The sequence below is a fragment of the Meles meles genome, chromosome X, assembly GCF_922984935.1.
Source record: "Meles meles chromosome X, mMelMel3.1 paternal haplotype, whole genome shotgun sequence".
In the NCBI taxonomy this organism is placed as follows: domain Eukaryota; kingdom Metazoa; phylum Chordata; class Mammalia; order Carnivora; family Mustelidae; genus Meles; species Meles meles.
The window spans coordinates 46235605-46252651 of NC_060087.1; the positions used below are offsets into that span (position 1 = coordinate 46235605).

The window sequence follows — 17047 nt, forward strand, 5'->3', positions numbered from 1 at the left end:
TAAAAGCCAGTGATCCCACCGACCTGGCCAGTATCTTCAGCCTTTTTTTGTGAATGAGCAGCCTGAGGTTCCACAGCAGGTTTCCAAACTCTCCACTTCCACCTCCACTCTTCAAAGCCCCACCTATGCACCGTTAACCTCTCTAGGACACCCCGACCTGCAGCCATTGGGAGTTCTCTCCCCTGGAAGATCCTGGTAGGCAATCCCATCTAGACCAATCAGATCCACTGGTGTCCTTCATCTCCGCCCTGCTCGCCCATCAGGGAAGCATTCACGTGCCCCACTGTCACCTTCTCTGGTCCCCACTCGATTAGAATCTGTAGAGCTGACAGGTTGGGGTCAGAAGGGGGATGACGGTGACCTCGGGGGAGGCACAGGTCCTTGCATGGTAGTGAGCTCCCCTGCACCCTGCACACAATGGTTTCTCTGGGAACACGAGGCTCCCTCACTCCCAGTTGTCCCTCCCAAAGTGGACTGCTTCTTCTGGGTCTCTCAGTGGTACATCCCAGTACAGGCAGGTACTACCCACTGCTCCTCTACCAACCTCTCACCCTCTCCTGTCCCCGCACACTCTGGTAATTTGCCCAGACAGGGTCACATCACCCCCAGCTCCCCCCCTACCTGGGAATACACTTAAAATGGGTAGTGGATTGTTCCATCTCGGTCTCGCTGTTTGTTTGTTTGTTTGTTTGTTTATTTATTTATAAATCTGACACAGAGAGAGAGAGAGCATAAGTAGGCAGAGTGGCAGGCACAAGGAGAGGGAGAAGCAGGCTCTCTGCCGAGCAGTGAGCCCGATGCAGGGCTTGATTCCAGGACCCTGGCATCATGACCTGAGTCAAAGGCAGATGCTTAACCGACTGAGCCGTCCACGTGCCCCAATCAGTCTCACTACTCTTTAAAATCCCCACGGGCGGGGGTGGGGGGGCGGCTGGGTGGCTCAGTGGGTTAAGCCTCTGCCTTCGGCTCAGGTCATGAGTCAGGGTCCTGGGATCGAGCCCCACATCGGGCTCTCTGCTCGGCAGGGAGCCTGCTTCTCCCTCTCTCTCTGCCTGCCTCTCTGCCTACTTGTGATCTCAGTCTGTCAAATAAATAAATAAATAAATAAATAAATAAATAATCTTAAAAAAAAAAAAATCCCCACAGGGATCATTCGAGCTGCAGACTCCACGATCTTGTAGACAGCCTGGGAGAAAGCGCTCAGCCTCCTGTCAACAGCCCCTGCTTCACGAATGGGGTGCTGAGGATGCCAGCAAAGGGGCATATGTTACCCCAGCCACCCCGAGGGAAGCATGAATTGGTAAAAGAACTTCGCAGGGTTCTGCGGCAGCATCAATCAAAATCTGATTCCACCCTGTCCCCACCCTCAGTACGATTTCAGTTCATGAAACGAGGCGCACGTGTGGGTCTTCTGGGATGTCTCCCCAGCATTTAGAACAGTATCAGGTCCACAAGTAAGTACTTTGGAGACATTTCTGTACTGAAGGAACCTCTGATGCAGCAATCTCCACTGCTACCAACAGGTTTTAAATACTTACACAGGCACAGAGCTATGTGTATGATGACAAGAGCAAATTTCTGGGGGAAAGAAACTCTAAATGGCCCTTAGTAGTCAACACCCTTTGGAAGGGGAAATCAGAGATGGAAGTGTTCACATCACACCGTGGAGCACCCACTGGCCTTGGAACGGAATGAGAGGAGCAAATCTGTACTGGCCAGAGAGCTTTATTTTGCTTTTATTTTACTTTTATATATGTTTTTAAATGGGGAGTAGCATGTAAGAAGTACTCCCACGTCAACCAGGGTCTGTACGTGTATATGTGTGCGCACGTGCAGTTTGCCAATACGGATAACAGGGACAAGAAGGAAACACCTCATCCGGCTACAGTGATCACCTCTGATGACCGAACTGATGAAGGCAAGATTTGAACAGCTTACTATGACTTTTGGGTGCAGCCAACCGCATTTCTAAAAATGGCCAAAAACCTATTCAAAGGTACATACCTGCTTTCATTTAATTTTTTTTTCATTTTATTGAGCTGCAAGTCATGTACCATCAAATTCACCCTTTTTAGTTGTACAGGCACAAGGTTGTCACCTTTGTGACAAACTGTCACCAATATCTAATTCCAGAACAAACCCTATACCATTAGCAGTCCCTCCCCAATCCCCTCTCCCAGGAACTCTGGATATTCACTACTCGGCTTCAGGTCTCCACAGATTTGTCCATTCTGGCTATTTCAACTAAATAGGATCACACATTACACAGCCTTTGAGCATGGCTTCTTTCACTTAGCTTAACGTGTTCAGGATTCATCCATGTTGTGGCAAGTATCATGGCTCCATTCTTTTTTGCCTGAACATTATTCTACGATATGGTATCACCACACGTGATAGATTCATGACATGGCTGGCATTTGGGCTGTTTGCACTCTTCGACTGTTGTGATTAAGGTGGCTAGGAACACTCGTATACAAGTTTTTGTGAGAGCTTATGTCCTCACTTGTCTTCAATATACACCTAGGAGTGGGATAACTGGGTCAGACAGCAATTCTGTTTAACTTTTTGAGGAGCTGCCAAACTGTTTTCCACAGCAGATGTTCCATTTTGCATTCCCACCAGCAATGTACGGGGATTTCCGTTTCCGCACATCCTCCCCAACACTTCTTATTTTCATTTTTGAAATTCTATCCACACTAGTGGGTGGTAAGTTGTAATTCATTGTGCTTTCAGGTTTTGTTTCCCTAACGACTAACATTTTGGAACATCTTTTCATGTCCTTCTTGGATATTTGTGTATCTTTTTCACAGAAATGTCTACTCAAATGCTTAGCCCATTTTTAACTGGGTTGTCCTTTTACTGTTCATTGGTAAGAATTCTTTCTACATTCGGAACACTGGACCCTTATCGATACACAAATATTTCCTCCCATTCTTTGTATTTGTTTTTCCACATTCTTGTGGTGTCCTTTAAAGGAAAAATTTTTTCCTAATTTTGATGAAGTTCACTTTTATCCATTTGGCATTTATTATCTGTGCTTTGGCGTCATAGCTAAGAATCCGTCACCCAACCCAACGTCACAAAGATATACTCCTATGCTCTCTTACAGAAGCCTGATAATTTTAGCTCTTACATTTTTGGCTCCCTTTTGACTTAATTTTTGCCTAAGACTATGACGTTTGGATTCAAACTCATTTCTGTAAATGTGAGCACCTAGTTGTCCCAGCACCACTGGCTAACAAGGCTGTTCTTTCCCCATGTAACTGTCTCGGCACTGCTGCCAACAAGTAACTCACCATAGCTGTATGGGTTATTTCCGGACTCTCAATTCTATTCCGTTGATCTCTATGTCCATCCTTACATTAGTACGATATCATGTTGATTACTGGAGCTTTGAAATAATGTTTGAAATCGGAATGCGTGAGTCCTCCACTTTTGGTTGTCTTCTGCGAGATGGTTTAAGCTATTCTGGGTCCCTGCAACTTCCACATGAATCTCAGGATCAGCCTCTCAATTTCTAAAACACCGCAGTTAGACTATCAATAGGGATTACACTGAATGCTTCTTGGATCAATTTGGGGAATGTCGCAAACTTAACAACATCAAGTGCCCAATCCATGAACACAGGAGGTCTTTCCATTTATTTCAGTACGCTTTCCTCTCTTTCAACTGCGTTTTGTGATTTTCAGTGTGTGCCTCTCACACCTGTTTGGTTAAATTAGCTCCTAAATATGTCATTCTTTTGACTCGACTGTAAGTGAGATTGTTTTCTTACTTATTTGGATTATTCACTGCTAATGTATAGAAATAGAATTGATTTTTGTGTATCAATCTAGTATATGGTAGGGTTAAACCAACTACAGCAACAACAGAACTGAAGTCCAACTTGACTAGCAAAAAGACTGACTCAGACACCAACACTGACACCCTCTGATGGGAAAAGCAAAGAAGAGAGACACATTACATACACGGGAACAAACAGGATGGCGGCTACTTACTCATCAGCATCGCTGTGACCCAGAATTTTCAGATTCATGCAAATGCTTTTGAGAAATGAAGGTGAAACAAAAATTTCAAAACAAACAAAATGCTGAGGAGAGGCACAGCCAGCAGATCTGCCCTACAAAACATATGAAAGGAAGTTCTTCAGGAGAAGGTAAATGATAACCAAAGAAAATCAGGATCTATACAGACAACTGAACAGTGCTGGGCATGGTAAAGTCGTGGGTGAATACCAATTTTTTTCCTAGTAAATCATCCCTTTAGAAGAGAACTATCGAACGTAACAATAGGAACAATGTATTGAGGGGTTTAAGACACTGAAGGCAACCACAGCACCAAGGATGGGAGAAAGAAGGAGAGGTATACAGTCATATGATTCTTACAGTGTACATGAAGTGGCAGAATATCATTTGAAGGCATGGTGCGAGAAGCACCAATATACACTGTAAACCCTAGAGCAACCATCTAAAAAGACTGTTTAAAGGTGTTTAACTAGTAAGCCAACAGTGGAGATAAAATAGAATAACAGCAAATGTTCAACTGATTCAAAATTATGGCGGGAATAGGAAAAATCTAAATAAAAAATACATATGATAGAAATATACAGCCAGCCAGATGGCAGATGTTAACACACTCCATGTACACTGCCTGCACGTCAATTAAAAGACCTGATTTGTCACTTCAGATAAAAAAAGCAAGACCCAACTAGATACTGTCAAAAGAATTGCGCTTAAGCATAAATACATATATAAGTTAAAAGTAAGTGAATGGAAAATGTTACCTCCTCCAAAATGTTTGTCTCCTCCAAAATTCTTACATTAAATCCTCATCCCCCAAAGATGATACCGTTAGGAGGCTGGCCTCTGGGAGGGGTAGGTCCTAGGGCAGAGCCCGCATGAAGGGGCCCCGGAGAGATCCACTCACATTGTCTTTCCACTATGTGAGGGCACGACCACACATCTGTGACCTGGAAGAGGGCCTTCACTAGAACCCAACCATGTGGGCCCCTGATCCCGGACGTCCAACCTCCATAACAGTGAGAAATAAGTTTGTGTATAAGACACCCAGTCTGTGGTATTTTGTGCCTGCACCCCGAACACACGGAGACACATATACCCAGCAAACGTGAATCAAATGAGTAGCTAGAGGGGCTAAGTTACTATTACACCAAGTAAACTTCAGAATGAGGATCATCACAAGGAAAAAGACAGAGTGACGTCATGAAATGGAGGTCTCATCATCGAGAAGATGAAAAAATCATGAACGTGCTTGCGTTTTTTTTTTTTTTTAAAGATTTATTTATTTATTTATTTGACAGACAGAGATCACAAGTAGGCAGAGAGGCAGACAGAGAGAGAAAGGAGGAAGCAGGCTCCCTGCTGAGAAGAGAGCCCGATGTGGGGCTCGATCCCAGGACCCTAGGATCATGACCTGAGCCGAAGGCAGAGGCTTTAACCCACTGAGCCACCCAGGTGCCCCCGTGCTTGCGTTTTTAAAGCACAAGAGGTAAAAACTGATAAAACCAAGAACAAAGACAAACTGGTTATAACGAGAGCCCTCAGCATTTTCCTGCCCACAAAAAAAAGTAAAATGAAAAGTAAAAATGAAAGTACCAGTGGACAATACAATCAGACACTCTACGCAACACCTGAGCAGGACTCCCCACAGACATGACCTAACTGATACTTACAGAAAGACAGTGGAATAGACATTCTTCTGAAGTCACAGGCAGTGCTCACCAAGACAGGCCATACGCTGTGCCATAAAGTAAATCTCAGCGTCTAAAGGACTGAAACACACACTAGGTTCTCTGACCACAAAGAATTAAAATAGAAATGGGATGCACCGAGCTATCCAGGAAACCACAAAATGTTTTGAAATTAAATGACATTTCTAAATCACGTGGGGATCAAGGAAGAAACCACAAGAAGCTGAAAAGGAAAACACGGTGTATCAAAATTTGTGAGGTGAATCTAAAACAATGCACCGAGGGAAACTTCTATCATTAAACAGTTATATTAGAAAAGAAGAATCGTCTCCAATCAATGATCTAAGCCGTCACCTTAAGAAATTACAAAAGCAAAATCAATTTAAACCTAAGGCAAGGAGAAAAAGAATTAATGGAGGTCTGAAAAGAAATCAACTCAGTAGAAATCATAGAATCGCTACAAAGGAATCAATGAAACTAAGAATTGGTTCTTTGACAAGATCAGTAAATCTCATGGGTTTAGCCAGACTGGTAAAAATGAATGGGTGGCTCAGCAGGTTAAGTATCTGCCTTCGGCTCAGGTCATGATCCCAGGGTCTGGATGGAGCCCTGGGTCGGGCTCTCAGCTCAGCGGGGAGTCTGCTTCTCCCTCTCCCCCTGCTTGTGGCTCGTGCTCTCTCTCAAAGGAATAAAATCTTAAAAAGAAAAAAAGTCGTTAACCCAAATGGCCCTGCATCTGTCAAAGAGAATGAATTCAATAAATCAAACACAAAATAAAAACCATTCCCTCACAAAAAAAAATTAAGGCTTATGTGGCTTCATTGTTTACATTCTAGCTTCCAGGTAACTGAAGAAGAGGTTAAACTTCCTAAAGCACGTTACAGAGCCTGCCACATCCTGACATCAAAGCAAGACACAATCTCTTAAGAATACAAATTACAGAGTGTGAAAAAAAAAAATAAAGGGAAATATCAGTATAAAGTAGAGTCCAGAGCCTAGAAGGGAGAGCCATACTGCTCAACATCAATTACAGGAAGGGCTGTCCATTATAGAGCCAACAGAAGAAAAACCAACATGAAAGAACCTCAATTATAGGCCCCAACAGGAAAACATGTACATGGCATCACCTACAAGATATGGACTACTCGTGCAACTCAGCCAACCAGCAACTGTCATCACTCTGAACTCTGGCTGTTTCTCCAATGGACTTTTGTTCCAAACAACCCCTCCCGACTTCCTCCTTCTCCATGAAATGACGTTCCTCTCCTTTGTTTGTTGGACTTGCCTAGGATTTTGCCTTAGGTTGCTTGCTCCAATTTTCTAATTCCCTGCTATTCCTGAATAAACCCATTTCTGCTGGTAACGTAACTGGCTGTTTTACTTTTCAGGCTAACAAGAGCAATGTAACTCATGAACACAGATGCAGTAATCCAAAATAAAATGTTAGCTGTTTGAAACCAGCAATACGTACAGAAGATAAAATACCATGGTGAAATGGCATTTGCTCTACGGCTTCAAGATGGGTTGAGCGCTTGATAATCAATCCCTCTAACTGACCATAAAAACAGACTAAAAATATATGAGCACCTCAACAGATGCATAAAAAGCACTTGATAAAATGTACTTGATAAAAACGCCTAGTAAATCAGCTACAGAGAGGGATTTCTACCTTCGTCTCTTAGGGTGGATGTAACAAAACTACCACAGACTGGATGACTTACAAAAGCAAGAGAAATGTATTTCTTAGACTTACGGATGCCGGGAAGCCCAAGATCAAGGTGCCAGCAGATTCAGGATCAGGTGAGGCCCTGCTTCCTGCCACACAGACTGCTGACTTCTTGTCCTCACATGGCAGGAGGGCTGAGGGAGCGCTCAGGGGTCCCTTTTATAAGGTTGCAATTACCACACATGTGGGCTCCACACGCATGACCTGATCACCTCCCAAAGGCCCCACCTCCAATTACCATCATACTGGAGAAAGGCTTCACCATGAATGTTGGGGAGATGGCAACATCCTTAAACGGATAATTGGCAGCTACAGAAAGAGCTAAAGTGAATATAACCACGAATCGTGAAGGTGTGAATGCTTCCCTTCTAAGACAGGGAACACAGCAAGTGTGTGTGCTTTTGCCACTTCTAGTCAATAGTTTACTGCCTGTTCTAGCCGATAACAAAGTCCAGAGGAAAGAAAGATGTCACACTCATTACTCACAGGCAAACCTGAATCCCTAAAATGAATCCACAGAAAAGTTACCTGAAATAAGAGGCCAGTTTAGCAAAGTAACAAAATACAACATCAGTACAGTATCAGTACAATAGAGTCAATTGTTTCTCTATGCCAGCCATAAACCATCAAAAACAGACACTGTAAAAAGCAACACTACAAAGTACCACACTAAAAAACAGGAAGGAGAAGCGTGCCACCATGCCACCATCGTCCCCACTTCCCCACTACAGAGTTGTGGCTCAGAGGTTTGGAAGCAGGGAGCTCCTCCCGGAGGAATGAATTTCATTTTCAATGCAGTGTTTTGAAGGTTAGGCCCAGGGGCACTTTCAAAACAGTGGAGCCCGTGGAAATGGCAACCCATAGCATACTGGTGCAATTCTTGAACGTAGAGGATCAACTGTAGGCTGGCTGGATTACCTGAGACAATCAGGGAGAAGAGACAGCTGGAAGGAGCCTGCCTAGGGTCAGAAAAATAAAATCTCTAACACTAACGTGGACAGCTAGCCCTTCAAAGGAGCAGGGATTTCACAGGTTTCTATTATGAAGCAACATAGCCAGGGTATTGCTGAAAACAGCAGAAGCGGCCCCCAGTTAGTAGACCTGAACAGCTGGGTTTGGTCAGAGAAAGAGACAATCCAGGAGAGCCCTGCCCAAACCAGTCACCCCCGGGTGACAGTGGGCATCCCCGAGTCGTCTCTCCCTGAGGAGTAAAATCTGAAGCATAACACAGCTAGGATGGGGGCGAGGCTAGCGGGAGAGTAAGGAGTGAAAACAGACTCTAAATGAACCAGCCAGACACTAAACAACTAAACAAGCAAACGTCAGTAACAAACCCGGGAAGGGGTGGGATGGATGGTCCAGTACCCAGAACTGCTACAGTATTTTAGACAGTGTAGCAACCGGACTAGTTTAGACTGTCAGGTTTCCAGACAAGAAAAAAAAAAAAAAAAAACCTGGGATACATGCAAAGAAACAGGAAAGTATGAAGAAGTGAGCCAAAGAAACTGCCTATGGTTGTGACCAGATGACAGATTTGACAAGGAATTCAAAGTTGCTGTTATACATAGGTCCGAAGAACAAAAGGAGACCACAATCAAAGTAGTGGAAGGTATGATGAAAATGTCACATCAAACAGAGAATAACAATAAAGAGAGAACAATTACCGAAAAGATCCGAATCGAAGTTCTGGAGTTGACAAGCGCAATAACTGAAGTAAAAAATTCACTCAAGGAGATCGACGGTAGTTGAGCTGCCAAAGATTTAGCCATCTTGAAGAAAGACAGATAGAGGCTGCAGAATCCGAAGAAAGAGAGGAAAACAAGTGTGGAAAATAAACGGAGCTGCAGAGAAATATGGGACGCTGTTAAGAACAACCACAGAGATGGGGCGCCTGGGTGGCTCAGTGGGTTAAAGCCTCTGCCTTCAGCTCAGGTCATGATCTCAGGGTCCTGGGATCAAGCCCCGCATCGGGCTCTCTGCTCAGCGGGGAGCCTGTTTCCCCCTCTCTCTCTGCCTGCCTCTCTGCCTACTTGTGATCTCTGTCAAATAAACAAATAAAATATTAAAAAAAAAAAAAAAGAACACCCACAGAGATGCAGAAGAGTGGCAGAATGGAGACGGAAAGGAGCAGAAAAAACATTCAAAAGGATACTGTCTGAAAGCAGCTCAAGGAACCCCAGGCAGGACAAACGAGAAGCGATTCAGACACATCACAGCAAAAAATGCTGAAAGCCAAAGGCAAGGAGAAACTCTTGAAAACAAGAGAAAAGGACCCCTCACTTATGGGGGAAAGCCAATCAGATAAACAGATTTCTCAGCAGAAAAAAACAGAGGACAGAAGGAGGGGGATAATCATTCAAAATGCTCAGCAACCAACAATCTCACATCCAGTAAACTCTTTTTAAAAGTGAAAGCAACATTACCGAATCTGCTCATTAGTTCTAACCCTTGGTCTGGTGTGGTCTTTGTCAGAGTCTTCAGGGTTTTCTATGGATAAGAGCATGCCGTGCAAGCCTGGGATGCATGATGGCTAAGTACAATAATGCAGACACAGAAAGACAAACACTGCATTGTCTCACCTGTATATGCAATCTAAAACAGACTCTTAGAAGCAGAGCACAGAACAATGGTTGCCAGGGATTGGGGCAGGGGTGAACCGTGAGGTGATGGTCCAAGGTCCAAATGTATAATTATGCAAGAGAAATACGTTCTGGGGTTCTACTGCACACACCATGCCTCTCACTGATGATAACCGTGTTGTATACTTAAAATCACTAAGAGATGATCTTACGTTAAGTGTTCTTACCACTAATGAAAAGAATATAACCACCACACCCACAAGACAAAGGGGACGGGAGGAAACCCTGGAAGGTGATGGTTCCATCTATGTCCTAGATGGCATATAAGTTGTACACATGAAATACATACAGCTCTACCTATCAGTCATACCTCCATAAAGTGCACCTCTTTGTACCACTAATCATGGGTGTAATTTTTATGTTTCTTTGTATGATGGTTAGATTAACTACTCTCTGATGATTTGGCATAAACTGCACAAAAACAGGGAAGTGTCTTTATTAACGACATCTCCCAGGCACCCAACACAGTGTCCAGATAGTGGCTGGGAGCTCGGTGAATCAGTTAAATGAGTAGTCTCTCTCCCTATGCCTGTTACGCACTTACGCACAAACACACACGGTCACCTTTACACTCCTGCAGATCAGTGAGCAGTGCCTGGGCGGACACCCCGAGCTGGATTAGGACGTGGAGAAGCACCGGCAGTTTTGCTAGATGGTGGCTCTGAGCTTCTGTAAGGTGAAGCAACATGACTCTCAGCAGGGCTAAAAAGCTTTGAGTCTACGGTAAAGGCAGAGGCCTCTGCGTCTTCACACACTCAGTGTCCCCTTGTTACCACTGATGGTGGGTCCTCAGAATGCTCATCACCACTTGCAGTGATTCCTTCCCAGACCTTGGGCCGGGGTGCCCCCTCCCCACAGTAATGGAGCACACGATTTTCTTAGCAGAAAAGGCCAGAAAATAGGATGGTTGCGGTCTGTCCCCTCGTGAGGTGTTCTCTCACCTTTTATTCACTTCCATGTTTCTTCTTCGAGTCTCCCAACCCAACCTGCTAAGTCCCAACCAATGACTACAACACCTGTGCCTGCGGCTCACTTGCAATGTAGGGATCTGTTGGAGGAGAGCTGGATCTAACTGCTGTGCTGTGTATTTTCTGTTTTCTTTTCTGAATCCGTCAGCTTCCAGACATCAAGGAAAGGACTCCAACTGGCCCACAAAAGGAGAATGCTTCAGGTGAGGCTGCTGCTCTCACCCGCTCTGCGCCCAGCGCAGCGCAGCGCTGCCTCCTAAGAACCACACGTCGCCCTGCTGCACCACAGGGGCCAACGGAAAATAAAAGTCTAAGAAATCTTAGCACAGATACTCATCTCAATGGCACAACTGTCTCTTCCTTGGGATGCAAGCTGCTATCTGGCTTGATTCGGTTTTGGCCTGCATCCTCTGGGGTGATTTCACAGCACCTGCAGACTTAGCTAACCTTCTGCCCAAAGCTCTCTGCTTCCCCCACTGCTCCTCTCTACTGAACCATACATCTCCTCTCTCCATTAAATGCCCTGACTGGTGTTTCTCCTGGCAAGGATATCAAAGCTGGAGTCTTCATCAAAATGACTTAAAACAGGTAACAGAAACACTGGCTGTGCAATAATAGAGAAGATACAGCACATCGAACAGCGAACAAAACGTTATCTGCCAATTATCTAAGAGTTTCACGCTTAGGGAAAATGACTTAATGTGGTGTACTGTCCTCCAGGCTTCATTCTATGCATTTTTTAAAATTACGAGATTGGAGCGGGGAGGTCAACTACACTCTTTTCTCTGTTGTTTTACTTCCCAACATTATACCATAAACTACTGTCCATCATGATAGTAATGGTGACGTCCACATGTACAGGCCTTGATATGAACCAGGTACCCACTTACTGATGTGCCTAGAGTGACTTGACACCCCACAGTGTTTCATGCACTGAAGAGGCATCAAGATCAATCCATACCCAGATGCAGTGTAATCAGATTAAGCTGCTGCACACGTTCACCTGCCTTTTGAGCCAGAGGACACTGGACACTGAGGTGCGCTGCAGTTTAGGGGCAAATCCCAAGTCTCTTTATGTTTCTCTGACCTGGGTACAACCCCGACTCTGCCCTTGCTGGCTAGGTGGCTTCAGGGAAGTTATTTCCCCTCTTAACCTCTACGTGTCTCAGTCTCCTGGTTTGTAAAAAGGGGATGTTAACATTAAAAATATTTACCTCCCAGTGTTGAAGAGACTTTTAAATGACTTTTACAATTCTGTCTGTAGAGAAAGAGCTAAAAACAATGCCAAGCCTATAGTAAGCCTCCTGACGTGTGAGCTTCTACTCCTATGTCTCTTTACTTCTGCTTTCTGCTTGTGCCCCTCATCCTTCTCCTCCTGTTTGCCGTGACGTCTCTCCTCCCGCCCACGCCCCCCCCACACCTTCACCTCATCCTCCGCCTTTCCCTCCCCACTGCCCTTCTCCTCAGACTCTCCAAAAACACTCTTTACCATCTTCTCATGACGGAGCTCAGAAAATATCAATACATCAGCCTTTGTTAAATCAATAATGAATATTAGCGGAGGAGAAAAATCCATACAATAAAACTGGACAGGTGAAAACTCCATGAGAAATGAAGTCTTGCCGATGACAATTTGACTAGTAACAGTTTCCTATCTTTCCCAGGTTCAGGTTCACCTGTGACCATCTGATGCAGGAGAAGTGGATTCAACAGAACTAACAGCAAGAAAAGAAGTCACGTGATGAGGGTCTCTGGCCTTGAAATTTCTCTCTTTGACAAGATTATGCAAATTCATAGACTCGTGTTCTGTCCTTACCCAGTGACCACTTACTTTTCCAACCTTCGTACAAGACATATGAACAGGTCATTTGTTCTAACTTCCTAGAGAAGTTTCCACTCAGGCTTCATAATAACGCTTAAGGTTGGCCGAACACTCACTACGGTAAGGAAAAACACGCCCTCCCCTGGGCACCCACCCCCCACCCCTGACTTGACTCTGGAGTCCCTGAGGAGCTGACGTGATAGTGCCAAGTCCCTCCGGTGAGCCAGAGGTAGTCTTGACACCATGTGTCTGGAACACGCTTCAGGGAAATGTGAGAACAACAGGAACAGCAGCTAGAACTCACTGACAGCTCTCCACATGCCAGGCACTGTCCTGACAACTTTCCTTGTCTTAACACAGTCAGTGCTCTAAACTGCCCCAAGAAGCAGCTCCGCTTAGCATTAACTAGTATTTCCATGTTGCTACATGAAACGAGGCTCCCGGATGTTAAGCAGCTTGCTCAGTGTCGCCCAGCTGTGAGGGCTGGAGGCACGGGTCTGAAGGCATTGTGGAAAACTCACCCCGCTGTGTATTTGTTCAGTCAGTGGTAAGCTCCAATGGCCAGTGCAAAGTATGTAGAACAACGGCTAGCACAGACCACTAACCGGTTGCAGAGCACGGAAGCACACAGTAAACAGAAATGTGAGTGCAACAGCAATCACGTAGACGGAAGCTCGACTGGACTGGATTCTGGAGACTTTCTGCAAACAGTACTCTCAGAGCCTCCTTAGTACAGCAGACAGCATGCCCGTCTCCTAGCTGACGGTGTTGGGTCTGTGCATCAGAGAAGGCACCAAAAACCGGTGTCACTTCTGTGCACCCTCACAGAGGAGAGAGAAGCCTGGCGGCAAGAAAAATAGCACCATTCCCCTGCTCCAGTAGTTCCCAGACAAGCTGTCCACATGAGTCAGAACCCAGGAACTCTTAAAAAAATGCACATGCTATGATCCACACCCAGTGAATCTCACTTAGTGTGGCCACAACGGTGCCCTAGAATCTGTGATTTTTTTTAACTCTGCCTAGGAAACACTCAAGAACTTAATTAAGCCCCTTTGGGAGCAAGCCTGTCTCCAACGTACTGACTTTCTGGACAGATACACACACGAGAAGACCAGCCTGAAAGCAGGCAAGATGACAGGACATAAAGAACACAGTGTGAGAGTCAAAACAGGGGTAGGGCGGTGGATTTTCTGAGAAGACACCATGACCCCACTGGCCTTTCTCCCTGAAGGGTTCTGTCTATCTCAAAACCATTCTCTTTGAGGCCAGTGGGTGGCGGTGGTGACAGGAGATGACATTTAGCTCCTATGACAGCACGGGCTTTTCTCAGGGACCACGTAATCCATATGATGTGAGGTTATGCGATCTATTATCCCCACCTCCCCTCAGCCTTCGGTGCATTCTTGCACCCACACTCCATTCCACGTCAGCCTGGAGCAACCAGAACTTGGGGCCAATGTCTTCCCTTCACCTGCCAGAAACCTGCCCCTGACCTTAGAAGATCGTCTCCCTCTTCTCCTTGCGGCTGTCTGTCTGTGATCTCATCTGCTGTCCCAAACAGGACAGTAGTTTTCAAGCCCTAGCCCAGCCCCTCACCCTGCTGTCCGCACCTGGAAAGGCTTCTCATCAATGAGGAGAACCCCAGGTCCAGAGCTAAGGGCCATGACTACCACAAAACCATCCTGGGCACTGACATCCCATGGCACTGGTGACCACTGAAACACAGCTTTACCTCACACCCCCGCTGTCCCTGAGACGTTTTCTCATCACCGGAAGCACACAGAAGAGGAAGGTGCCCAGAATCCTTCCTGGAAGGTACTGTGCCCTACTCCATGCTGCCACGCTATTTCCTCTGACCAAATGCAGACAAGGACCACAACCTTCCTATCCTTCGTCTGTGAATACCAGGCTTTGGGTGGGACGGGGGTACCTGCATAAGACCATCTTCTTGTGGTTTAAAACCATATCATACGTAGTATTTAAACCAAAATTAAAATACCGGCACATTTTGAAAAGTTCAGAGGGCAATTTTGATTGCTGAAATGATGAAAGGGTGGTACTGGCATGCAGGAAGGCAAAGTTGCAGGGATGCAAATCTTTTTTGCAGAGACTTCAATACACTGGATTTTCCATAAATGTAACTTCCCTGTAAACTGAGGGAAACTGGCACGAGGTTTTACCTGGAAAGGTACCAATAACCCTTGACCGTTTTGGAAAACACATCAGCGAAAGCCATTCCCTTCTTGGGTTGGAGTCTGCGACCACATGCCAGTATCACTCGATAGCTGCAGCGGGACATGGAGGAAACAGGATGACGGGAACCCAAGTGTACGGACCAGATGGATCTTCCGCAGGATATGCTGGGAAAGGACGGGAAGAATTCAGTGGGAGATGTTCATCCTGTGATCTGTCAGGAGTGGCTGAACAAAACCGGCTTAACCGCTGCCACTTTGTTTCCATGTCTGTCTCCCTCACCAGAGTCTTACCTCCTTCTCGGAAGGCTAGAAACAACACCCCGCTCATCTGGGTGCCCTCGGGCCAGAGGCCCTGACACTCAACAGAAGGCCAGTCCACACCTGTGGAACTGAGGGACTGGGAATGGCTGGACCCCGCGTCATAATGACGAACCCGCGAGAGAACCATGTCCGGACTGAAGCACGTCAGGCTGTGGAGGGTGGGATGCAAGTGCCACAGGTCTCCGTCTTAAGACCCCTGCAGCAGGGTCACAGGAGCCTGCGGTACTCACCTCCATTACATCCCTCAGGGGTCCCCGATTTGACCGGCTAAAACAATTCTCACCAACCATAAAAGTCTTACATAGAAAAAGAGATAACTTACTGCCGAAGTGTTTTATGAACCTTGTTCTTAGCCGGCTAAAACAATTCTCACCAACCATAAAAGTCTTACATAGAAAAAGAGATAACTTACTGCCGAAGTGTTTTATGAACCTTGTTCTTAGCCGGCCTGAGGCACAAATTCGGGCACAGCACACTCTGGTCGGCAAGCAGAAGCTGACCCGAAAGTCTTCCAGGCGAGGCAGTGTCAGGCTAGTCAGAGAGCACACACAGGATGTGTAATCGCAGAGGGCACACGGGACACTCCTGAAACAGAGTTTACAACTGTTAGGGAGCCCAGAGCTAGACACACATGAATCAGGCGATGCAGCTCACCAGGGCCTCGACGTGGCCTCCCACCATGGGACCTTCCCCTCCAAGACTCCCCGTCCACTTGCTATATTCATCTGAGCCCTTGGTTTCAGAGGGCTGCCTGGAGGTAGTCGGTTCCAAAAGTACGGACTGTCCACAACACCAGTTCACCCTCTTTCCGAGGGAGGAGGTCACAGGGAAGCGCTGTGCGTGCAAAGCCCGAGAGCTGGGGGGAATGCCTGCTGTCCCACACTCAGAGCTATGGCGGGTGTGGTGGGGGGATGTGGGGGGATGAGCAGCCAGTTTGAATCAAAGTGCTCGCAGCCACTTGGAAAGATGGCACCGCGAGTATTTTCTTTCTTTCTTTCTTTCCTTTCCTTTTTTTTTTTTTTTTAAAGATTTTATTTATTTGACAGACAGAGATCAGTAGGCAGAGAGGCAGGGAGAGAGAGATGGGGGAAGCAGGATCTCTGCTGAGCAGACAGCCCCATGCCAGGCTTGATCCCAGGCCCGTGGGATCAGGACCTGAGGGAAAGGCAGAGGCTTTAACCCACTGAGCCACCGAGGTGCCCCACAGCCAGTATTTCTTTTAAAAGGTTTCCAGGAACAGTCTGGGCAAACAGAGGTCATTAATGTCTTTGCTTCCTCCCTCGGCCTCTCCCCAGGTGCTTAGGTTTGGGCTTTCTCCAAACCAGTGTACGATTCTGAAATCGAACCTTTCCGTTTCTTTACTTATCCCCTACTCTCCTCCAAACCCTTTGTATGGAGGGGCTGCTCTCAAAAGGGACAAAAGCATTTTCATAGAAAAACCTATTGCGTAACCACAAAGACTTGTGATCATTAGGAACCGTCAGGATGAGATCCTGAATTTTCAACATTTTCAGAATGGGTTTACATCACCTCCTGTCCCTTTTGTCTCTCTCATTCACACAGCGACCAGACCAGGCTAGACTAGGTCGTCCTTCCCTTGCTGGGCGTGCCGCTGCATTGAACAGCGGCCCCGCCTCACATCTTGAATCAATTTTCTCAATACATC

The 17047-nt window shown here is 46.0% G+C and overlaps 1 protein-coding gene across 31 annotated transcripts in view; it reads right to left on the reverse strand.

Annotated features, from left to right (window-relative positions):
* The window catches only part of FAM156A (family with sequence similarity 156 member A), a 41246-nt gene that overhangs the window by 16825 nt on the left and 7374 nt on the right, over positions 1 to 17047 (reverse strand). For 9 of the 31 annotated variants that reach the window (XM_045995932.1, XM_045995928.1, XM_045995922.1 and 6 more), the window contains exons 2-3: positions 15794 to 15966; positions 15046 to 15225 (exon numbers count right to left, since the gene is read on the reverse strand). The exons of 3 other annotated variants lie outside the window; for them this stretch is intronic. Coding sequence is in view for 10 of the 28 variants with exons in the window: in XM_045995916.1 (XP_045851872.1) it covers positions 10640 to 10744; positions 15046 to 15088 (148 nt within the window). In the remaining 18 variants the exon portion in view is untranslated. Of the gene's footprint in view, positions 1 to 1056; positions 2521 to 3296; positions 3483 to 3998; positions 4121 to 5692; positions 5792 to 9100; positions 9326 to 10639; positions 10745 to 15045; positions 15226 to 15703; positions 15740 to 15793; positions 15967 to 17047 lie in introns of those variants that run through there. 19 more of the 31 variants (XM_045995934.1, XM_045995935.1, XM_045995937.1 and 16 more) reach the window with 12 other exon arrangements.